Here is a 24,642-nt window from a genome sequence, read left to right as displayed (position 1 = left end):
CAATTCAAATCACCCTGTATCCCATACCTCCTGACTTTATGAATGAGCCTGCCATGGGGAACCTTATCAAATGCCTTGCTGAAGTCCATGTACACCACATCCACTGCTCGACCCTCATCAACCTGTCTCGTGACTTCCTCAAAGAACTCAATAAGATTTGTCAAGCATGGCCTACCCCTCACAAAGCCATGCTGACTCCTTTAATCACGCTATGCTTTTCCAAATAGTCATAAATCCTATCCCTCAGAATTCTTTCCAAAACCTTGCTGACCACAGACGTAAGACTGACTGGTCTGTAATTTCCAGGGATTTCCCTGTTCCCTTTCTTGAAAAGAGGAACAACATTTGCCTCCCTCCAACCTTCCAGTACGACTCCCGTGGAGAGTGAGGAAGCAAAGATCTTCGCCAGCGGCTTAGCAACCTTCTTTCTCGCTTCCCAGAGCAACCTAGGATAAATCTGATCTGGCCCTGGCGACTTATCAATCTTAATGTTTGCCAAGATTTCCAGCACATCAACTTCTTCAATCTCGATCTGTTCAGGCCTGTTTCCCTGCTCCTCAAAGTTCTCATTCACAACAAGGTCCCTTTCCTTAGTGAAAACCGAAGCAAAAAACTCATTTAGGGTTTCCCCTATCTGCTCAGACTCCATGCACAAGTTCCCTACGCTATCCCTGATCGGCCCTACCTTCTCCCTGATCATTCTCTTATTCCTCACGTATGAGTAAAATGCCTTCGGGTTCTCCCTAATCCTTCCTGCCAAGACTTTTTCATGCCCCCTCCTGGCCCTCCTCAGTCCACTTTTGAGCTCCTTCCAAGCAAGCCTGTAATCCTCAAAAGCTGTGCTAGACCTTTGCTTCCTCACCTTACGTACACTGCCTTTTTCTTTTTGACAAGAAGCACCTCTGTACCCGTCATCCAAGGCTCCTTAATCTTACCCCTTCTTACCTGTCTCAGAGGAACAAATTTATACATCACTTGCAACAACTGCTCCTTAAACAGCTTCCACGTGTCTGCTGTGCCCTTTCTGTGGAACAATTGCTCCCAATCTGTACTTCCCAACTCCTGTCTGATAGCATCGTAGTTTCCTTTACCCCAGTTAAATATCTTCCCCTGGTAACTGCTCCTTTCCTTTTCCATGGCTATGGTAAATGTGAGGCTGTTGTGGTCACTGTCGCCAAAGTGTTCTCCCACCATGAGATCTGACACCTGTCCTGGGTCATTGCCGAGCACCAAATCCAAAATGGCCTCTCCCCTCGTCGGCCTGTCCACATACTGAGTAAGGAAACCCTCCTGAACACACCTGACAAAAATGGCTCCATCCAAACCATCTGCACTAAGGAGGTTTCAATCTATATTGGGAAAGTTGAAGTCACCCATAACGACAACCCTGCTACGTTTGCACTTTTCAACAATCTGCCGGCCAATGAGTTCTTCAATCTCCCTACAGCTATCTGGGGGGTCTGCAGAAAACCCCCAGTGAGGGCACTGCTCCCTTGCTGTTCCTAACTTCCACCCACACTGACTCAGTCGACAAACCTTCCTCGGAAACCTCAGCCCATACCACCTCAGTAGATGAGTCCTCAAAGGTCCTTTCAGCCGCCGTTATACTGTCCTTGACCAACAAAGCCACACCTCCCCCTCTTTTACCACCTTCCCTGACCTTAATGAAAGTTCTAAACCCTGGAACCTGCAACATCCATTCCTGACCCTGCTCTATCCATGTCTCCGAAATGGCCACAACATCGAAGTCCCAGGTACCTATCCAAGCTGCAAGCTCACCTACCTTATTCCAGATACTCCTGGCATTAAAGTTGTCACACTTCAATCCAGCTTGCTGTCTGCCAGCACACTCCTGTGACAGTGAGGTCCTGTCCATGTCCTCCCTATGCTCATCCTCCTGTGTACTAGGACTACACCTCAGTTTCCCATCCCCCTTCTGTGCTAGTTTAAATCCACCCAAATGGCACTAGTGAATTTCCCACCCAGGATATTAGTGCCCCTCTGGTTCAAGTGGAGACCGTCCTGTTTGTAGAGGTCCCACCTTCCCCAGAATGAGCCCCAATTGTCCCTGTACCTGAAGCCCTCCCTCCTGCACCATCCCTGCAGCCACGTCTTCAGCTGAAATCTCTCCCTGTTCTTTGCCTCACTATCACGTGGTACAGGTAACAAATCAGAGATAACCACTCTGTTTGTTCTAGCTCTCAACTTCCACCCTAGCTCCCTCAAATCCTGCCTGACATCCTTATCCCTCTTTCTACCTACGTCGTTGGTGCCTACGTGGACCACGACTTGGGACTGGTCACCCTCTCCCTTCAGGTCCCCAAAGACACGATCCGAGACATCATGGACGTTGGCCCCTGGGAGGCAACACACCAATCGTGAGTCTCTTTCGTTCCCGGAAAACCTTCTATCAGTCCCTCTAACTATTGAGTCCCCAGTGACTATCACTCTCTTCCTATCCCCCCTTCCCTTCTGTGCAAGAGGGACAGACTCTGTGCCAGACACCTGCACCCTACTGCATGCCCCTGGTAAGTTGTCCCCCGCAACAGTATCCAAAACGGTACACTTGTTTTTCAGGGGAACGACCACAGGGGATCCCTGCACTGACTGCTTTTTCCTCCTAATAACAGTTACCCAGCTTTCTGCACGCTTAGGAGTAACTACTTCCCTGTAACTCTTGTCTATCACTGACTCTGCCTCCCGAATGATCCGAAGTTCATCCAGATCCCGCTCCAGTTCCCTAACGCGGTCTTGGAGGAGCAAGAGTTGGGTGCACTTCCTGCAGACGTATTTGGATGAGACACTAATGACGTCCCTCACCTCATACATCATGCAGGAGGAACATTCCTCTACCTGCACTGCCATCCCTGCTAATCCCCTAAACAGAAGGTCAAAAAAAAGAGAAGCTTACCTTGATTTGTCCCTGGTGTCTAAGGTTAGAGGAGGTGGATGGGTGGGAGGCCCTACAAGGGTAGGGTCTCGGGTTTACACAACGATCAGTTATATAGTTGAGGGATGAAAAAAAAGTCACTCCCTTCCCAGAAACCTCTGCTCCGAGGTAAGCTTTTTATAGATTCAATGTATAGATTTATAGTTTTATAGATTTATATACATGTAGGACTTTCCTGTTAAGCTACAGCATCAAAGTTTATCCCTTTTCTACTTATAATTACCTGGGCTGGATGTTTTGATATTAAAATGAAGAGCATATCATACACACACATACATATGGAACAATTCATTTTCATCCATTTACACTGATAATATGTGGCTAGAAGCACTTTCAACACACTACTGGATGAGATGGACCAAAGTGTATTTACCTGTCCGCTAGATCGCTATGACTGTCAAACTAAATTAATATTGTACCAATCAAAATGGCCCATAAAGTACTTCGCTGACTTGACTGGAGAATAGTTTTCGAAAATGCATAACTGAGTGAAGTTGATTTACTTAAATGACAACTGAAATAATTGTGGATGCTGTAAATCAAAAATAAAAACAAGTTGCTGGAAAAGCTCAGCAGGTCCGGCAGCATCTGTGAAGGAGAAAACAGTCAATGTTTTCAGTCCAGTAACCAGCATTGTTAGTACAAGTTCTGCAACAGCTTACATCAAAGTAAATTCATCATCTTTATTAAGAATGACATTAAAAATATATATCTTTGACTAGGACAACAACTAGACCAGCATTAATCAAGATATTATATCTCTGCTGGTACGCTGCTCGTGGTTGAAAGGTCCACATATTTCACTTATATTTTCCAATCTCGGCCACATTTCTGAATTTGCAGTTTTGGTCAAAGCTTGTTTTCATTTATTTTCTCATTTATTGCTCAAATAGACCTTTGCTATCTTTTCGCAACAAACTACTCCGATGTTCTCTAATTCATTAATTAGAGGGAAAGTTGCCTAGGTTGGGAACTGTGAGCAAACAGCAGCAATCCTTATACAATCCGATTGATATTGCCTGGGAGAATGAAAGCTGATTAGATAGTGTTCTTTGATAACACGGTGTGGAGCTGAATGCACACAGCAGGCCAGGCAGCATCAGAGGAGCAGGAAATCTGACTTTTTGAGTCTGGACCCTTCTGAAAATACTGGAGAAACTCAGTGAGTCTGGAAGCATGAATAGAGAGTCTAATATGATTCTTCTTCAGAACTGAAGCAAGATAGGATTCACTATGTTAAACTGCACACTCAATGTAAAATAAAGCAAGTTAACCATTTATAATTGACCTGTTTTCATGTGATTAAAATGCACTACAGGATGTAATTCGAAGAACACAATATTCAGTGAGGGTCCGGACTTGAAACATCAGCCTTTCTGCTCCCCTGATGCTGCCTGGCCTGCTGTGTTCATCCAGCTGTACACCTTGTTATCTCAGATTCTCCAGTGTCTGCAGTTCCTACTGTCCCTGGATATTGTTCTTACTGCCCAGTCTGATTTAAGAAATTAACAGTCCTCCCAGCTGATCCCCAAGTGTGACAGAATTCCCTGGCTAGAGAGGGTAAGAATGCACAGAAAGTCTCATGAAGTAGGCTCATTTGTCCCATTAGTTTTGAACAACAAAGATAAATCTGCGATAACAAAGTGTGGAGCTGGATGAACACAGCAGGCCAAGCAGCATCTCAGGAGCACAAAAGCTGATGTTTCGGGCCCAGACCCTTCATCAGAGAGGGGGATGTGGAGAGGGAACTGGAATAAATAGGGAGAGAGGGGGAGGTGGACCGAAGATGGAGAGAAAACAAGATAGGTAGAGAGGAGAGGATAGGCGGGGAGGTAGGGAGGGGACAGGCCAGTCCAGGGAAGACGGACAGGTCAAGGAGGTGGGATGAGGTGGTAGGTAGGAAATGGAGGTGCGGCTTGAGGTGGGAGGAAGGGATGGGTGAGAGGAAGAACAGGTTAGGGAAGCAGAGACAGGCTGGGCTGGTTTTGGGATGCAGTGGGGGGAGGGGAAGAACTGGGCTGGTTTTGGGATGCGGCGGGGAAAGGGGAGATTTTGAAGCTTGTGAAGTCCACATTGATACCATTGGGCTGCAGGGTTCCCAAGCGGCATATGAGTTGCTGTTCCTGCAACCTTCGGGTGGCATCATTGTGGCACTGCAGGAGGCCCATGATGGACATGTCGTCTGAGGAATGGGAGGGGGAGTTGAAATGGTTCGCGACTGGGAGGTGCAGTTGTTTGTTGCAAACCGAGCGGAGGTGTTCTGCAAAGTGGTCCCCAAGCCTCCACTTGGTTTCCCCAATGTAGAGGAAGCCACACCGGGTGCAATGGATACAATATACCACATTGGCAGATGTGCAGGTGAACATCTGTTTGATATGGAAGGTCATCCGGGGGCTTGGGATGGGGGTGAGGGAGGAGGTGTGGGGGCAAGTGTAGCACTTGCTGCAGTTGCAGGGGAAGGTGCCGGGTGTGGTGGGGTTGGAGGAGAGTGTGGAGCGGACAAGGGAGTCGCGGAGAGAGTGGTCTCTCCGGAAGGCAGACAGGGGTGGGGATGGAAAAATGTCTTTGGTGGTGGGGTCGGATTGTAGATGGCGGAAGTGTCGGAGGATGATACATTGTATCCGGAGGTTGGTGGGGTGGTATGTGGGGACGAGGGGGATCCTCTTCGGGCGGTTGTGGCAGGGGTGGGGTGTGAGGGATGTGTTGCGGGAAATACGGGAGATGTGGTCAAGGGCGTTCTCGATCACTGTGGGGGGAAAGTTGCGGTCCTTGAAGAACGTGGATATCTGGGATGTGCGGGAGTGGAATGCCTCATCCTGGGAGCAGATGCGGTGGAGGTGGAGGAATTGGGAATAGGGGATGGAATTTTTGCAGGTGAATCTGCCTTTAGATTAAAAAGGCAGCCAATCAAGTTGGGAAAAAGTTATAGACAGGGAAGAGTAGAGCTGGATGAACACACCAGGCTAAGCAGCTTCAGAGGAGCAGAATGTGATTGGAAGGACACAACAGTCTGTTTATATTACGGCCAGGGTCTAACTACTACAGCCCACTGTACAGTATTGATTATATCCGGCACACAGCCTATTGGTGCAGCACCCAAGAGTGTAAAATGACTATCAACTTATAAAAGTGACGAACATAGAACAGCAAGAACTGTCACCCTCCTGTCAAGATTATATAAATGTTGTTTTCTAGGCCATGAATGTCAAGGTGTTATTGCAGGTTTGTAGCATTAATAACAAACTGATCTACTCAATATTGGTATGATACAAACACGAACATATTAAATAGACAGGCAAGTGTGCAAGAGTGTCTTCGTCCATGTTCATATATATAATGTGGTATTTGGGCTGGAGAAAGCTAAAACAGAGCAGTGCAGTGTGTATTTTTGAAGAAAATTGTTAGTTGCAAGTTGAGTGAAATTCTGAAGGTAAATACTCAGTGTTATATTCAAGGGAGGAGTGAGAGGCCTTGTCATACAAAATAACAAATACAGAACAGAAAGCGCTATTCTGATCTTACACAAAACCTTGGTTAGGCTGCCTCTACAACATTGTGTTCCATTCTAGTCACGTCAAACACTTAGACATTGAGAGATGCTGGAAATGACTAGAAGACAGCCTTGGGTAATAAAGATGTAGAAAGCCTCCATCACCACTGAACATTCTGCGAGATTAGGATTCTTATGCGGTGGAATGTAGTTTCAAGTCAATTGATTGAAGGCTTTACAGGGATGACAGCATTGGGGCTGAGTCCATGTGGACTAATGATTTAAATTGGACATCTAGGACAGGAGTTGGGGTTATATCAGGGAACACATGTATGAAATACATTAATGGAGAATCAGTTGTGAGGAGATGTTTCTTTTCACAGGCTTTTGGGAATCAGCTGTCAATTTCCAACAGTGAGCATGGATTTGCTCCAAACTTTCAGCAGGGAGCCTGAGGGTTGGTTAAAGAGGTTAATATCACGACATTGCAAAGATTGATGGGGAGAGTGTGATTGATGTCACACTCAGAGCAACCTCCTAAAACCAAATAGTGATGCCCTTGAGGAACCAGAAGGAAATATTTGGAGATTGTTACCTGGATGGACAACATGCACAGATGGCAGTTTGTGTTTGCTGAATATTTTCAGAACTAAAATATGCCTATGTTACCTGTCAAGATGTACCTATGCAGTTGAAGCAGAGTAGGGCTGATGTTATGAATAGTTAGCACAGAAGCCATTATCTCAATGACGGAAGATGAGAGAAAATTTGAAATGCACGTTGTGAACAGGAGCTTAACAACTCAAACACATTTGCAATGAGCTTACCTGAGATTGCAATCTAATTTTGAACAAAAAAGCCTCTAGAAATTCAGTACAAATTAGGAAGCATATGGTTAGGCATCTTAGAAAATAGCAACCAATTTATATTGCGGGGAAGAACATATTTTGAGCTCAATACATTAAGCCCATCTTGGTTCAGATATCTGCGCCTGTTGTTTCCATAGAAACTGAAATGCTACACAGGGGTTGGAAGTTATCACCATCTCATATTTTTTAGATTTAATTCTTTTGCTTTTTTTCAAGATGTAGCTCAAACTGAAATGATTAAAGTATTAAAATCACAGTCCACTTCAAACCTCAGCTGACCTTTACTAAAGTGTACAAGATTTAAGATTGTTGCTGCAATCACAATGTTTTCAATAGCTAACTAGATCCAGCAAATTTTGTACAATTATTGCCATGGAAACACACTTGTCGTCAAACTCAAACAAGACAAACTGTTAGAGTAAACTAGCTACTTATTACATTTAATGTATTCACATTGGTGTTCTTGAGTAATGCAGAGTTCCCCAAAATAGAACAAACCACAAATTGCTAATTTCTTTTTCTTTCCTCCAGGTTTAAATTGAAGGTGACAATTATTATAGCATTTACTGCATGCCATTTGCACCAACTGATGTATATTGGACTCTGCCCCAAATGAGTCTGCCACCACTCCATATCCATAATCTCATCCTATCAACATATCACTGTTTCCCTCATTTACTTCCCTTCAATGCCCGAACGATTATTCCTGCTCTGCAAGTACACAGAATAGGCCCCTTGTAGTGCAGTGGGAGTGTCTCTACCTCTGAGCCCAGAGGCCCAGGTTCAAGTCCAAACTACTTCAGAGGTATGCAATAATATCACTGAATGCATTGGTTAGAGAACAGGCTTAGTTGTTAACACATGCTTTTGGCTTAATGTTCTGGGTTCAAGACCTCCTTCGCTAGCAATTGCAGATTGTTCAAAACCAAACTTAGGGTGTGCTGCATTATCTGATGCACTATGTTGAGTTCTGAACCACAGCCATAAGTTACAATTCATTGAAGATTGAAATTAAAGCTGATTTCGCACACAGCTTCATGATGATATGGTAAACACCAAGGATGTCAGGTCTTTATGGTGCATTTAACGTTAAAGGGCAGTTCAAATTGGCTCATTAGTAAGAGGTTTCTAAATGTCTAAATTAGAGGTACACAGTGAGTTTAGTGATCTCAATTTAAAGTTATGATATTCCATGTTGCCTAGAGGATTTGTGACAAGAGGTCACAATTCTAGATTCTGCATTACAATGTAGTATATTGGTATTGTACCAAACCCAAGCACTGCAGCTTTTCCAGAGGCAGTTCACCACCACCTTCTCAAGGCAAGTTATGGGTTGGAAACAAATACTCAACTTGACAACAATGTTTACATCCTGTGAAATATAATAATAATTATACTACCATTTCTTAGATGTCTACACATCAGCTTTCTCCAATAGAGGGCCTTATGTATGATAGAATCAATAACCTGAGCAATACGTGACTTAAGGCAGTCAACATCTTTGGGTTGATGTCTGTGGACCAAAGGCCATCAGAGTTTATCTTGATATAACATCCACTTTCGAAAAAGAGTTGTCGTCTAACAGTAATGTTTTGTGACCCTTGGTTGATGTTATTGCTCATTAAGACAATAAGACTATAAGACTTTGGAGCAGAAATTAGACCATTCAGCCCAGCGAGTCTGCTCTGCAATTCAATCATGTCTAATATGTTCTTCAATCCCATTCTCCCACTTTCTCCCCATAGCCCTTGATCCCCTTGATAATCAAGAACTCTCTCAGTCTTAAATGTACTCAATGACCTGGCCCCCACAGCCTTCTGTGGCAGTGAATTGCATAGATTCACCACTCTCTGGCTGAAGAAGTTTCTCCTTTTATCGCAGTTCTAAAAGGTCTACCCTTTACTCTAAGGCTTGCCCTCGGGTCCTAGTCTCTCCTACAAATGAAAACATCTTCCCAACATCCACTCTGTCCAGGCCATTCAGTATTCTGTAAGTTTCAATTAGATTCCCCCACATCTTTCTAAACTCCAATAAGTATAGTCCCAGAGTCCTCAAACATTCCCCATGTGTTAAGCTTTTCATTCCTGGGACATTCTCGTGAACCTTCTCTGAAATTGCTCCAGGGCCAATACATCCTTCCTGAGATATGGGGCCCAAAGCTGCACACAATTAACATAGCTTTACCGAGGACAATACCGTCACCTCACGGACCACTGACCAGACAGCTATCCGCATTGGGAAATGCAGGCAAAGACTATCCAGCCACACTCCCTTACAAAAACATGACTCACTTGAGATCTTGGTTTTCTATCTTTCAGATGTTTGCCAGTGTCTTTCCCTATATTGTCAACTATGGGTTGGTTGGTAGTTCTCACCACTGAGCTACAAAGTTCAAAGTTCAAGTCCCACACCAGGGTGTTAGGCTGTCACTTCAGTGCAGCACTGGGGAGAAGCTGCACTGCCTGGGCTACCACATTTGAGGACCCACTCATTAAGGTCTGAGTGTGGATGCAAATTACCCAGTGGAAATATTTTGAAGAACAGCAGGGGAATTCTCTTTGGTATCCTGAACAATATTAATCCCTCAAACAGCATTACCATACTGAGGTTTGGGGGAATTTGCTGAATGCAGCTTGGCTGCTGTATTTTCCACTTGGCAATGGTGATTATGCCAAATGTACTTCCTTGGTCATGAAGGGCTTTGAAAAGTTTGGTGGCTGTGCAAATGCAATAATATATCCATTAATTAATTAATTAATTGAATCAGATGAGACTTCACACAATAATAGGGGCTGCATGTTTAGTGAGTGGTCACAGTTGTCAGGTACAAGACAGCAATCATAGTAGATTCATTAAGATGTGGATTCAGCAATCTCGAAATTGTCACTGATCTTCTCCCAACATTTCTTAGCCTGGACAGGAGTGTAATGAAAGGGGATGTGTTTGCATGTTCACAGAACATTATAACAGAATTGGCAGTAAATTCTTGCAGATGTTTGGAATCTGTATCAGCTCCGAGGAAGGGTCAACTAGACTCAAAACATTAGCTTGCTCTCTTGGATGGTGCCTGACCCGCTGTCCTCCAGCACTTTTTGATTTCATGTCAGAATTGGGATTTGAGCTGCTTCTAACAGAACTAATCTCTTCAATTTTGTCATTCTGTTGTCATGTTTGTATATTCATGAATTATCCATTTGTAAGATGTTGTCAACTCTACTACATCACTGGTACTGTCCACAAAATCCGTTCCTTAAAGAGAATCTGAATGTTAAAAAACCCCCTCACCAGTTCTCCCGTTCTTGAGATTTTAAATTTCTGCCAGTTTTTGCCTCGGCACAAATTTCTCCTGTTTACCTCATCAACTTCCCCCTCCCCCCAGCAGTTCTTCACCCTGAGGATTAATTCAATGTTTGCAAAGTCTGCACTTTTCACAATAAGCACAAAACTGCGGATGTTCTAAGTCAGTAACACAAACTGAAGTTGCTGGAAAAGCCCAGCAGGTCTGGCAGCATCTGTGGAGAGAAATCAGTTATTGTTTCGGGTAATTCTGATTTCTGTCCATAGATGCTAGATGGTGAGCCATTCCAGCAGCTTCAGTTTTTGTACCGAATGAAATGCTTGAGGATCCTTTTTTCCTGTGCATAAACATAGCAGGTCTGTTTTGGTACACAAACTTATCACATTGTTGTCTGTGGGATCTTGTTTTTTGGAAATCTCGTTAGGGCACTGCTCCTCCTTCAACAACAACTTTGAGAAGCATTTATATGGAACCTTCAATATGGGAGCGCACTTCATGCTCCTATAGCAGGAGCTGTGATCAGACAATGAGACACGGGAAGAGATCCTCAGGCAGCTGACCAAAAGTTAACACAAAGGAGCGAGTGTGAGAGGAGGAAGGTGAGGAAAGACGCTGAAATTTAGGGAACAAATCCCCGGCTTCAGGCAACTGGGGGCGCGGCCAAGAACTAGCAGCCAGAGTTCAGAGAGTGCCTTGGGATAGTGAACATCCCCGTGGAGCACTGGAATTGGGATGGAAGTTAAAAAGCTAATTGCAAGGACACAGCTGTGGTTCTGAAGGGTCACCGCCGCCTGAGTCTCTCTGCACAGATGCTGCCAGATCTGTTGAGTTTTTACAGCAATGCCTGGTTGAGCTTGTTTGGGCTCGGATTCTGGAGCACGCGTGTCCTCGGCATTGGACAATGTCACTAGGCGTTACACTCACAGCAGAGCTCATTAAAGACTCTCTCTCTTTGAGTTACCAATTCCTGCCCATCTGATCCTTCGAGTCCGCCATAGGCAGCGCGTTCCACTGGGGCTGGGCTGTTGGGAGAGCCACTGAGAATCAGTCACTGTCCGCCAGTGAGGGATAGCTCAGGTTGGAACATCCTCCCCCTGCTCGGGGTAATTAAAGGGAGCTGGAGTACAGACTCCCCAGAGAAATACCCCACTCCAAAAAAAAACACACAACCCAGAAGGGGTGCATTGTACTTCTTCAACGTGGCTTCAAAGCAAAACGATCCGAACGTCTCCATTAAACATGAACAAGGCTGGAATCTGCCGGCGGAGCCCAGAATGTGTAGCAGAAGCTTTGAGAGACACTGCCCCCTGGACAAAGCACAATAACACGGACAGAGTCGCTAATTCCGAACTCTGCTCAATGCTTTCAACAAAACATTTCAACATTAAAACACAACAGTCTCTCGTTTCTAACCCTACAAGCCATTCCAAAACCCGCCAAAACGGGTCATTGTTGAAGGAAATCTCAGGGTTTGGGAAAACAGTCAGACCCAGACGAAACCCTCTGCTAAAACAAAAGAAGAACCCCTTAAATTAATATTCCCGGAGAAATGAAGCAGGCTCTTTCTGTTAGCAATTCTCAATGAAAAACTGACTCGGATTGAATACAGACATTGATGGAAGTGCCGAGAGGGGGAGGTGGGGTGTGTAAAGGGACAGTGTTCAGCTCAGTCACAATGCCAGCAGAGGGGGGGGGGGGGATTTAAGGCATAGCACGTTAATATCACAACCCACATTGTCAGCGTGGTCACATTCATCTGTGAGACCTCGTGTAAAATAACACAAAGCTGCGAGGCATGAAATCCCAAATAAATTATTTTATTGTGAGTTAGCTGCAAATTCTTCCAGTCTGTCAATCAAACCTCATCTCGCAAATAAACATCCGCGTCTCTCTCTTCAGCTTCATCTTTGTTCTCTTGCAGCTTCTCTAAAGTGTCATCACCTTTAAAATCTTTTACTTTTTCAAACTAAGATCCAACCCTGTTGATTATGTCGTCCCCCACCCCCGAAAACTGGGGATTTTCGGATTGAAGTGGGGGAAGAGTTTGCCGGGGGATTTTTACTATTGTTTGATGCTGGATCCTCCCCCCTCTAAGGCTCCGATTGGACACGGCTGCATTACCGTTGCCCCGTTCCCCACCTCCTTTATGTGTTGGGGCGTTGGTGCATATTAGACAGAGGAGCGTTTTACGCAGTTCATTTCTGTAGATGGGGACCTGGTGAACGGATTAACACACGTACGGAGAAAGGGAAAGGCTCGGCTGTGGGGCGAACGGAGAATTTAAGAGAGGAAGAAAAAGACTTTCTCTGAGTTTGCCTTCTCAATGCTTTTTGTGAGCTGAGTGGAGCTCGTTGCAGGGCTACAGGTTTTGCCTGTGTACAGGTTGCTTTTCAGAAACCTGTGTCTCTTTGAGTTCGTGCTTCGAGTCGGCGGCGCTAGTTCTCTTTGTTTGAGTCGGGTTGTGTGTGTGAGAGAAAGAGAGACAGAAACAGACCGTATTCAGCATGGGAAGCACACTGACTAAACCAAAAGCTCAGGATACCGCTGGAGTAGCCGGCAAAACCAACGGCCAGGTAGGATTTTAATTTTTTTTGCCTATAAATTGTTTAATTTTGGAATGACGTGATGTTTTGTAGCGACAGGGGGGTGTGTGCGGGGTGGGTGGATGTGTAGCTTTGATACAGGCTTGGAATTTCAAACCCACATTGTCTTTTTTCCCTCAAGTGGGAGAGTGTGGGGTTTGGGATTGAACTGGGGCTGGCGGGGGTGGGAGGTATTGTAAGAGGGTTATGAAGGATTTCTTTTAAAAATCCTTTTTGTGGGATTTACATCTAAACCGTTTCCAGAGTTATTCACCGTCGAAATGTTCGGGGTGTTCTCTGTTTCCGCGTGAAAGTCCAGTCTCGAACCTGGGGGGCAGTAAAGCCGGGGGAGGGGGCGAATAGGGGGGCAAAGCCGGGGGAGGGGGCGAATAGGGGGGCAAAGCCGGGATCAGTGCAAGCGCAGAAACGGAAATTACTGCAAAAACTCAGCAGGTCTGGCAGCATCTGTAAGAGAGAAATTAGGGTTAACGCTTTCCCCGAAAGTTCTGAGGAAGGGTCACCGGACCCGAGACGTTAACTTTGATTTTTTTTGTTTCTTACACAGATGCTGCCGGACCTGCTGAGTTTTTGCAGTAATTTCTGTTTCAGATTTGTCTTACAGCATCCGCGGTAACTTTAGGTTTGTTCGCAGTACAGGCTCCGCCGGGCTTCACCCCCTCTGTATTAAACTGGGGGGGGGGTGGTGTTAGTGCTAGTGCCTGGGGTTAGGTTTCACGGCCGGGGTGTACTGGCGGATCCGGGTCCGGCGTTCACCTCCCGGCCACCCACCCACAACAAAGAGCTACGCCGATCCGCGCCCAATTTTCATGGGCTTTGAATGATGGGCGAGAAACGGGCGAGAGCCCTGGCAGACCCTTCCTTCAATTCCGGTGATGCTAGCCCGCGCCGGGGGCTCAGCGGAGCGTCTTTCCCCTTGGATTTCTTGTGGGGATTTTTGCGGAAAATTCGGGCGGTCTTTGCGCCGAAGGACGGGCGGGAGCACCGCCTGTCGGTGGAGGGCGGGAGTGCGGCGCCCGAGCGCAGTCTCTTCTCCTCCTCCTCCTCTTCCCCCCCGCCCCGCCTCCCCTCCTGGGGTGGGGGTGGGTTTGAGCTACCCTCTTACCCCCCCCCCCCCACACTGTGTACAGGCTGCCTTCTCCGAAACAAGCAGAATTAATGACAGCCCCAGGTTTCATTTTCAGGATGGACAGGCTCTTGTGTGTGGGGTGGGGGGGATTCCTGGTGAAAGTTCTTCCCTTTAGCAATTGCACGATCCAGGTTTGAATTGCTGTTTGGGTTTTTTGGTACTTTCCCCAGGGCTGTTTTGTTTTTCCTGTTGTCAGTTTTGATGTCACGTCATCCCAATAATAATTTACTGGGGGTCACGGCCCTGCTCAGTGTGTGTGTTGTCTGTACCAGCCTGTTGACGAGATGTAATTACACAGCCAGGCCTCCTGGCCCAGAGGTAGGGACACAGTGTGCCCAGTAACTGTTTGTAGACTGGGTGTTGCTGGTGAGGTGCCTGTGTTTGACTTTTTGTTTTGAATTTGGGGAGCGTCAATGAATTAGTGTAATTCACTCCTAAGGCTGACTGTAAACAATGTACCAATCTCATTACAGGAAAATGGCCACGTGAAAACCAATGGTGATGTGTCTCCAACTAAAGCTGATGGAGAAACAGCTGCGGTTCCAGCCAATGGAAGTGGAGCCAGCGAGGGATTGAAGGAAACCACCGAGAGTCCAGGTGATGCTATAGAACCAGCACCACCTGCTGAGGGGGAAGGTGCCAAAACTGAAACCGCTGAGACCCCCAAGAAGAAGAAGAAGAAAACCCTGTCTTTCAAATCCTTCAAGCTCGGCAAAATGTCCTTCAAGAAAGCCAAGAAACCAGAGGCAGCTGAAAACAGCCCCACTGAAGATAAAGCTGAAGGCAAGGCAGCAGAAGAGACGAAAGCAAGCAGCAGTGAACCTAAAGAGAACGCTGCAGAGGAGCTGAAGGAGAATCAGGCAGAAGCTGGTGCTTCTGAGGGACAAGAAACCAAAGCAAGTAATGAAGAGTCTCAGACTGAGGAGACAGTCCCTGCAAAGGAGGAACAGCAACAGACTTCAGGAGAAGAAATCAAGCAGGAAGTGACTGAGGAACCTACAAAACCAGCAGAAAGTGAGGAGCATAGTTCAACACCTGCATCAGCTGAGCAAAAGGAAGAGTAACTCTGAAACTGTTTACAAACTTACTCTGTGCCACGTGTTCACATGAGACCAATTTGCCCCTTCCAGCAGTCAGCCCTAATCATGGACATGCACACAGCCCACTTCTTTTGTTGCTAGAACTGTTCAGCCAACTTTAGTCTTCAGATTGTCTCAGTATTAAAGTTTTGCCTTTTTTTTTCCACCTTCTTTTTGAATTTTACAATGTATTTTCCTGGGAACAGCTTGGGTGCAATAAATATCCACTTCCCTAGTTTTGGGATTTAAAATTAAGTTTTATTGAAGAAATGAGAGGATGTGACCTGGCCAATGCAGAATTCCTTCAATTGTCTACACGTGGCATTAATCCTTTAGTCACACGATCTGAGAACACTGATATAACTGGACCTGGGTTTGACTGACACTTTTGGAAAATCCCTTTTCAGCAGTTCTTAGCATTTGCAGCCCTGTTTTGTTTCCCAATTTGAGACGTTTTTGTGCTTTTTAGGAAAACAGCAGTTTTGATTGAGGCTTCTAGATTTTTTTGTAGTTTTACAGTCTGACTACAACACTATTGAAATTTTAAGTATACTGTGTTCCCAATAATTTTTTTGAGGGGGAGTGCAAAGAGTTTTAAATGTGATGTTTTTTGCTGTTTTTTGTCCTGTAAATAAAACTTTGGCCAAATTGATTTGCAATTTTTTATTGCTAACTTTTAAGGTGGTATAACTATTGTAACATTAAAAGGGAAAATAAATTTCACCTGTGGACTGTTCAAGTGTATTTCAACTTTCGCTTACTACAGTGAGCTGGATATGAACGACTCTTCAAACTTCTCACAGTCCGAGATGGCTTACGTTATACATTCTGTGAGTCTCCCAGTCGGTATGAGGTGTTGAAATACCTCAGGAACGAGGTCATTAACGAATTGGGCTTATGAATATAGCCCGATAATGTTGATTTTTTTTAAGGTTGGTCAAAGATCAGAAATAGATTTCCATGTTTCATTTGTCACTCTCTTCATTGTGGTAATTGTACAGTTTTAAAATAACTAATAAACGAAATGGAGGAACCATTGTTTGTATCGCAGCCATTGACATCTCCACTAATCACCAGAGGATTGTTATTTTGAAGAAAACTTAACTTAATTCTTGGCAAGTATTGTCCGCCTGAACAGACCTCAGGATTGAGGCTTTATGACTATGTGACCCTCTTCAGCCATGATCTTTGGTTATAATCAGCCATAACTCCAAATTCCCAACTAACCTATGAAACCAAGCAAACTTGTGAACCCTTATCCTTTTTAAGAAGTGCTCTGTAATCACGGTGGTTCTTTTTGTCTTTAATCGTTAACTGCTCCTTTCTTCCAGTTTGAATCAACAATTTGAAGTATGGGACCTGAAATCAAGGCAGCTTTAATATCTGTTCTTACACTTTTTTTTTAGAAAAAGTGCAGCCTTCCCTGTTCATGTTTTGGGCCTTTTGTTTTAAAACAGCTGCTCTTCATCTTTGTTCCGTATGTTTTCTACAATCATCAGTTTGGGATCAAGGGCTTTGATTTAATCTTAAAGAATTGACTGAAGTTATGAATATTCCTGTTTGAATGAACGTCATCCAAATAATCACTGCTGATCTGAATAGCTGGTTAAACAAACTAACTATCACCAGCAGCGGCTGGGGCAGAAGTGTCTTCATGTTTATTACCACTGATCTTGCTCTGGGATCAGAATCAACAGAGGAATCTGATCCACTCCAGTCCTGGGAATCTTAACTGATTACAAGAACACTTAACCAGCTAGGTCAGTTATTTAACCAGTGATTTTGCATGGAACGTAAATTTCCTTGTAATTTTGAGTATTATACCTTTAATTTCTGACTCTAACCACCTGGACACGTGTCAGCTGGTACTGATACGTGGACATTTTCTCCTTGATTCTTCTGTATTACAGGTTGTTCAGCTTAGAGTTTAGCTAACCTACTTGCTCAATGTGGGTAGGTATAAGGTATTGCTCAGAATCCCCACTTGAAGTAAATGGTGACTGCAAACAATATAGGTAAGTCCAAGGAGTGTACAGCATGTAATAAAGAATGTCTGTCTGTGGGGCATTGCTTGGCATCAATGCAACTGGGTAATATTGGCAAAAAATCTTCAAACTTTTTAAAAAAAAAGCCTAAGTGAAATTGACATTGCTATTTGTGGTGGTAAATTCTGGTAAATGTTAAGGTACCATAAGGATTTGGTTGGGTAGTTAATGAACTGGGAGAAACAGAAGCTGTTTCCATACACCTCCATCCCAATAACTCAAGCATCCCCTTGCAATAGAAATAGCTGTTTTTGGTCTTTGAGGCTGCTTTGATCACCTGATGTTAAAGATGGCAGTCAACAGTTGGCTTGAAGGACAGAATGTTCTATATTCGACTTCCTTTTATCTCCATTTCACCTCACTTGGTTCCATTAGTATCCCCAAAAAGTTACTCCCTGCTTTGAACAAAACATCTAAAGCTCCCAAAGTAGAGAACTACAAAGTTTCACACAACTGGAAGATGTTGGTGGTATTGAATGGGGGGCTGCTAAACACCTCCACTTGCCTGCCTTGTCCCAAATTCCAAATATGGCTATCCTTTTGAGTCTTTCTGTGACCGTTAGTGTTGGATTCCAATATGATCTATCTTCAATGATTGACATGAGTCAACTCCACTCAAAGTAGAATATTTGATGGAGTTTTATATCCTCCTGAAAATCACAACTAGAATGTGTGGCTTTTAAAATAACCTGCTCATCTTTTGGCATTTTGTGCAGAGAAGTCTTGCATTTGGCATTCTAAACTAATGAGTGAAAACTTGATTTAACTGGTTAACTGTCTCCATTCACAGATGCAGTCAGACTTGTTGAATAGCTGCACAGCGATCTGATTTTATTCCTGGAATAACTGCCTATCGACTGAAAAATCACTCCTTAGCAATGTAGGGTCTGCAGATGGCTTTGTACTCAGCACCTCCTGTGGTGGCGCTGTGTCTCTGAGTAGCGTAAAATCAGTTGTTTTAGCCCTTTCCTTTACCTTGTGCATGCTCTAATTACTTGACAAGTTGTAGGTATTTTTAATCAGCCTGTTCAGACATTAGACATACCTCTGGGGTAGATGCCACTTGAACCCAGACTGTCGGCCAGAATTTACACATTGTAATCCTGTCTCCTGGAGATCAGCAAATATACACGATCAACAGGGCTGACTGGACAATGGTTTCTTTTGGCTGTTGGGCCAACTATTTGCTCATATAACAAGGGGTGGGGGTGGGGAGGTGAGAATTGCAGATATGGAAACTACTGGAGAGACTCACCAGGTCTGAGAGCAACTGTGGAGAGGCCAGTGACCCTCAGAATTCTGAAGGGTCCAGATATGAAGCATCAGCTTTCCTGTTCCTGCCTGGCCTGCTGTGTTCCTCCATCTCTACACCTTGTTATCTCATGACCATAGACCTGATTCATCTCTGTAAATGCTGTCCAGCAATTCCTGTTTTGCTTTGAGGGTTCAACAACTCACATTCGATGATTCTAAGCATTTTTACTCAAAACTTTCAGATGACATACAAGGGAGTATTGAATCAAAATATTTAACCTAAACACCCAATTATCCTATTCCCAGGCACTTGTGATGGTTAAACAGTTAGTGCTGAATTATAGTTACTGTACTTGAAGAATGAGGTAATGTAAAAAGAAAAATTGTGATTAGTAGCACATCCCCAAAAAGTGCTTCTCTAGGCATATTTCCTGCTGTGCTGGTTTAACATCAGAGTTCCATAAGGAATAACCCAGGTGGTCTGGAGTAAATGGTCAATGTTAACTCCCAGGTCATGGTAACTAATCCCATTGCAGCTGGTCTCGGTGACTGAAATGGCAAATCCAGCAAAGGTAGAGTAACCTATTGTGATCTTCCTGGGCAAAGGAATTATCTTTGTGAGTACACACATGAAAGGAAACCATGCCCATATACCGGTGAAGCTGCCTTTTGGAAATGCTTTTAGAGGCACTCAATCCACTTGCTGGCATTCAGAGTGTGAGCCTTGCTGACAAGCAGGGCTCTCAGAATTGAAACCAGAAGAAATCCAGCTTTCTACTTCCACCATAACAAGGTGTAGAGCTGGATGAACACAGCAGGCCAAGCAGCATCATAGGAGTGAAAAAGTGATGTTTCAGGCCTAGACCCTTCATCAGAAGTTCCCATTATCTCTGATAACAAGGTGGAGAGCTAGATGAACACAGCAGGCCAAGCAGCATCATTGGAACAGGAAAGCTAATGTTTCAGGCCTAGACTCCTCATCAAATTTTTTTCTCACGGACGGCTTAGGCCTGAAACATCAGCTTTCCTGCTCCTATGATGCTGCTTGGCCTGCTGTGTTCATCCAGCTCTCCACCTTGTTATCTCAGATTCTCCAGCATCTGCAGTTCCTATTATCCCTATTCCCACCAACCCCTCCCCAAAAGCCTCTGGGGTATTCAGACAAATCTGTAGCATCTGGAATTTTTTTTTCATTTGAGATGAGGGTGTCACTGGACAGACTAGCACTTATTGTCTATAGTTAATTGCCCAGAAGAGTCAACCACATTGCTGTTGGTTGGAGCCACATGTAGGAAGGCCAGGAGAAAATGGCAGATTTCCTTTCTTAAATGACGTTAGTGAACCAGATGGGTTTTACCTGACAATCGACAATGATTTCATGGTCATCATTAAACTTTTATTTCCATTTATTGGATTAAAATTCCACCTTCTGCCATGGTAGGATTTGAACACGGGACAATTAATCTAGAGACCCCGGCAAAGTGCCGGGGACCAGTGATAATACCAGCAGACTATTGCCCATTTCATGCTAGTGAACTCATATTTTTATCCTGTGGCCCTGAGAGATTCCGAAGCACCATTTTGGCCTGTGGAGAGACACTGGTGAAAGTCAACCTCAGCGCAGACTCTTGGCACCATTCAGTGACGAAGAGTGGACAATGCATGCATGCCTCTCACAATGCTACAGAGATGCTTCAGTGTGAAGGGACAGGCTGGGTCTGAGGGCTACACACAGTCTCATTCAGAAACGAACAAAAAAAACAGGTTTAGGAAACATTAATCCCACCTGCTCATGTCAAAGATGGCCCCTGGCTCGGGTGAGACGTGCTTAGCACAATTCGCTCATGATTTATGGGTGAGAACATGCTGGAGAGGGCTGGTCCCGGGGCTTGGGGTTTATGAGAATACCATACCCAAGCCATGCATCTCCCAGGTCAGGGTAAAAATAAACATACGTGGGAGGGCAAGTGAGCATCTTGTTTGGTGCAATGGGAAGGATTGTGAACATCACTGCGTAGGATGACAGGGTGAAATGTACACCACATTGCCCTTCTTTACCATATAGTCAACGATTCATTCTGTTCAAATTCCGCCAAAATGACTTGTCACGTACTTGAACGAACTGTTCTTTGTGGAGCGGACTGAATGGAACAGTGGAACTGTGACAGGTAATTATTTACCAGTTTATTGTTTTGATATATTATGGAATATTTTCTTTCTGAGGCCGCGGCCACATTCCTATTCATTGCTTTTTGTTTAGAAAAAGGTTTATCTATATGCATGAGTTTGGAAATACAGACACACTCAAAAACAGTTTACATTGAAATGTGTTAAATTGTCTTCACATAGCCCCAGTCGCCACTTCAATGCAACACTGAAGAGCTAGCTTCTCAGTGACTAGTCAATCTGAACAATGTCATTACCGTATAAAGGGAGCGTGAGATTTGTCTGGGCTGTCGTTCGAGTTCCCGTTGAAACTGTCACGAAGTTAGATAAGGAGCTCCATTCATTGTGTTGCTGGGTGTGTAACCATTGTATCTCTCCCCTCCCCCCTGTGCAGCTACACTTCAAAAAACAGGCTGTGAAGAATTTTGAGATGTTCTGAAGGTGTGATAAGCCACATTATAAACGAGGTTCATTCCCCCCTTAAATCGTATTTCAGAAATAATTTAAACTTAATATGTTTGAAGATGGATTCATGAAAACGTAGAAGTTAAAACAGATCACGTGGAATTGTATCCCAGTGATTGTATCCGTCAATCAAACCCATGCTCCAAATAAAGTATGTAACATGTATATTGGTGTATATTGTATATTGGATTGGTATGGTGATCATACACGTTGATCAGAGCTATTAACATCCTGGCTTTGGAAGGAAACATTCAACAATGGCCTTCCAGCACCATCAAGTGGCTGAAAGCAGAACTACACCCGCTCAATTCACATTTCCAGTAATGCTCACAAAAGTGTCCAGGTTCACCAGGTGTGCTGCAGGTTTGCTCAGCCGCAGATCCTGATTGACCACATGGAGTGGCTGGAGTTGTGGACAGACTCAATATGGAGCATTCACGATGCTGAGGATGTTGTGGATAACAAGTTTAGCGAGCTAGTCACACCATCAGTTCACACTTAGCACCATTAGTCACACCAACAGGCAGTAAAGTGTCAGCAGGCCGTGCAGGAGTCCCCTGTGCCCATTCCCCTCTCAAACAGATAAACTGTGTTGGCTACTGTTGGGGAGAACGGTCTCTCAGGAGGAAAGCAGCATGAACCAAGTTAGTGGCACCAAGATTGGCTCTGCTGCACAGCAGGAGAGGGAATAGACCGGGACACCTTTAGTGACGGGGATGTGATTGTAAACGAAACTAAGGCGGCTCTGACACAGCAAACACGATTCTCGAATGGTATGTTCTGAGGAAGGTCACCAGACCCAAAATGCTTCTGATGAAGGGTCCAGGCATGAAACATCAGCTTTCCTGGTCCTAAGATGCTGCTTGGCCTGCTGTGTTCATCCAGCTCTACACCTTGTTATCTCCAAAATGTTAACTGATGTTTTCTTCACAGCTACTTCCAGACCTGCTGAGCTTTTCTGTTTTTGTTCCTGATTTACAGCATCCTCAGTTCTTTCGGTTTTTATCTCGAATAGTATGTTGCCTCCCTTACGCCAGGGTCAGGAATGTCTCAGAGCCCCTGCAGGACATTCTGAAGGTGGAGGGTGAGTAGCCAGGAGTCATGGTCCCTGAGATATGCCTATGTCAGATGAACACGTGGCTAAAGGGATGGTGTAGGAGAGAGGCCTTTAGATTTTTTGAACATTGGGACAGGTTCTGGGCTAGGTAGCAACTGTAAGAACTGGATGGATTGCACCTGAATTGGAATGGGTCCAATATGATTGCTGGGAGGTTTGCTCATGCTGCTGGGGAAGTATTAAACTGATTTGGCAGGGCAGTGGAGCACAGGATAGATGTAACGTGAGGAACAAGGTCCTCTAATTGGAAATAGAAGGAATGCTAGAACAGTCCAGTAGTTGGAGAAGACATGGGCAGGATTAGGCACTGGGAGGTTTGGGAAGCTAAACTCTGTCGATTTTAAAGGAAGGAACTTGACTCATAAAGTGGATGAACTTAGAACATTGGTCAGCACATAGGAATATGTTAATATTGCATTCACTGAGATATGGTTGAAGGACAGACAGGATTGGCAGTTCAACATTCCAGAGTATAGACATTTTGGGCACGATGGGTTGTGGGGGACAGTATATAAGAGAGGTGCAGTCATTATATTATTGATGTATGAGAGACCATCACCACAGTAATGAGGCAGGACATGGCATGTAGGCAAAGCACAGAAAGGGTTATAGTTGTCAGGGACTTCAACTTCACTAATATTAACTGGAATTAGACATGGTGTGAAAAGATCATCGGGGGTGGAATTTTTAAAGCACGTGTATGACAGAGTAATGGTCACTATCCTCAAAATGCCTTCTGAAATTTCAAACACCTGACTGGTTTCATTTCAGAGGACCGGATCTAGCACAGTCCACTTTTAGTCACATTATCTACCTGCTGGCACAAAACGCTAAGTTTCAAAGTCATTGTGGAAATTGCTAAAGATAGTTCCAATGTTGTGTGTAAATTGGGGGAAGACCAGGCCAAATGGTCTGTCCTCAGTAAAGAGCTCACATTCATGCCCCTCTGCCCCCACCTCAATGATTTCTATGCCTGCTACAGCATGGAACTCTTCTTCCAACAACTCCATTCAATAAGCTGGGGCTATTTTCCCTGAAGTGTCTGAGGCTGGGAAGTGACCATACAGTTTATAAAATTCTGGGTCATTGATAGGCCTTTTCACTGGGGTGGGTGAGTCCAAAACTAGAGGGACATAGGTTTAAGGTGGGAGGGGAAAGATTTAAAAGGGACCCGAGGGATAACCTATTTACACAGAGGGCAGTGCATGTATGGAATGAGCTGCCAGAGGAAGTAGTGGAGGCTGGTACAATTACAACATTTAAAAGGCACCTGGATGTGTATATGAATAGGAAGGGTTTAGATGGATGTGGGCAAATGATGGCAAATGGGATGAGATTTATTTAGGATAGCTGGTCAGCATGGATGAGTTGGACCAAAGGGTCTGTTTCCGTGCTGTACGTCTCTATGACTCTGTAATACCTCCATGCCTTCTTCAATGAAGACTCCAAACCACACTCCAGGGATCCCATCTCCAACCTTCTTCCTCCTCTTGGACACCCCCTGCTAGTCTCTTACCCACCCTGGACGTCCTCATTGCTAACTGCCAATGTGACATTGACTGCCTCAATTTCTCCACCACCCCCCTTCCAACCTCTCCCCCTCTGAATGTGCAGCACTCCCCTCTATGCACACCAATCCCCATTTCACTGACAAAGGTGCGGCAGTGTAGTCTAGAGGACAGACCTCAATGTTGCAAAGGCCGAACACCAACTTTCTGACACTACCTCCTACATCCCCTTTGACCACCTCCCAACCATGGCCCATCAAGCCATCATCTCCCACATTGTCCAAGACCTCATCACCTCTGGTGATCTCCCCTCCACCATTACGGTCCCTCGTCCCCGCACTACCTGATCCCCAAGATTCACAAACCCAACTATTCTAGCTGACCGGTGATAAAGGGAACTGCAGATGCTGGAAAATCCAAGATAATAAAGTGTGAAGCTGGATGAACACAGCAGGACAAGCAGCATCTCAGGAGCACAAAAGCTGATGTTTCAGGCCTAGACCCTTCACATCTGATGAAGGGTCTAGGCCCGAAACGTCAGCGTTTGTGCTCCTGAGATGCTGCTCGGCCTGCTGTGTTCATCCAGCTTCACACTTTATTCTAGCTGACCCATTGTCTCCACATGCTCCTGTCCTGTCTCGACTCCATTCTGTCCTTCTTGGTCCAGGTACT

At 44.8% G+C, this 24,642-nt stretch overlaps 1 protein-coding gene across 1 annotated transcript; it reads left to right on the top strand.

Moving 5' to 3' along the window:
- The first annotated feature begins 12,775 nt into the window (after positions 1-12,775).
- Positions 12,776-16,449, top strand: marcksl1b (MARCKS-like 1b). The gene is made up of 2 exons (XM_048558380.2): positions 12,776-13,180; positions 14,810-16,449. Exons 1-2 carry the CDS (start codon positions 13,112-13,114, stop codon positions 15,398-15,400), a joined length of 660 nt encoding a protein of 219 aa, XP_048414337.1. The 5' UTR covers positions 12,776-13,111; the 3' UTR covers positions 15,401-16,449.
- The last annotated feature ends 8,193 nt before the right edge of the window (positions 16,450-24,642 follow it).

Source organism: Stegostoma tigrinum, chromosome 24 (genome assembly GCF_030684315.1).
Source record: "Stegostoma tigrinum isolate sSteTig4 chromosome 24, sSteTig4.hap1, whole genome shotgun sequence".
In the NCBI taxonomy this organism is placed as follows: domain Eukaryota; kingdom Metazoa; phylum Chordata; class Chondrichthyes; order Orectolobiformes; family Stegostomatidae; genus Stegostoma; species Stegostoma tigrinum.
Note: the sequence above shows the minus strand (reverse complement) of the source record. Positions and strands in the feature narration are given on the sequence as shown.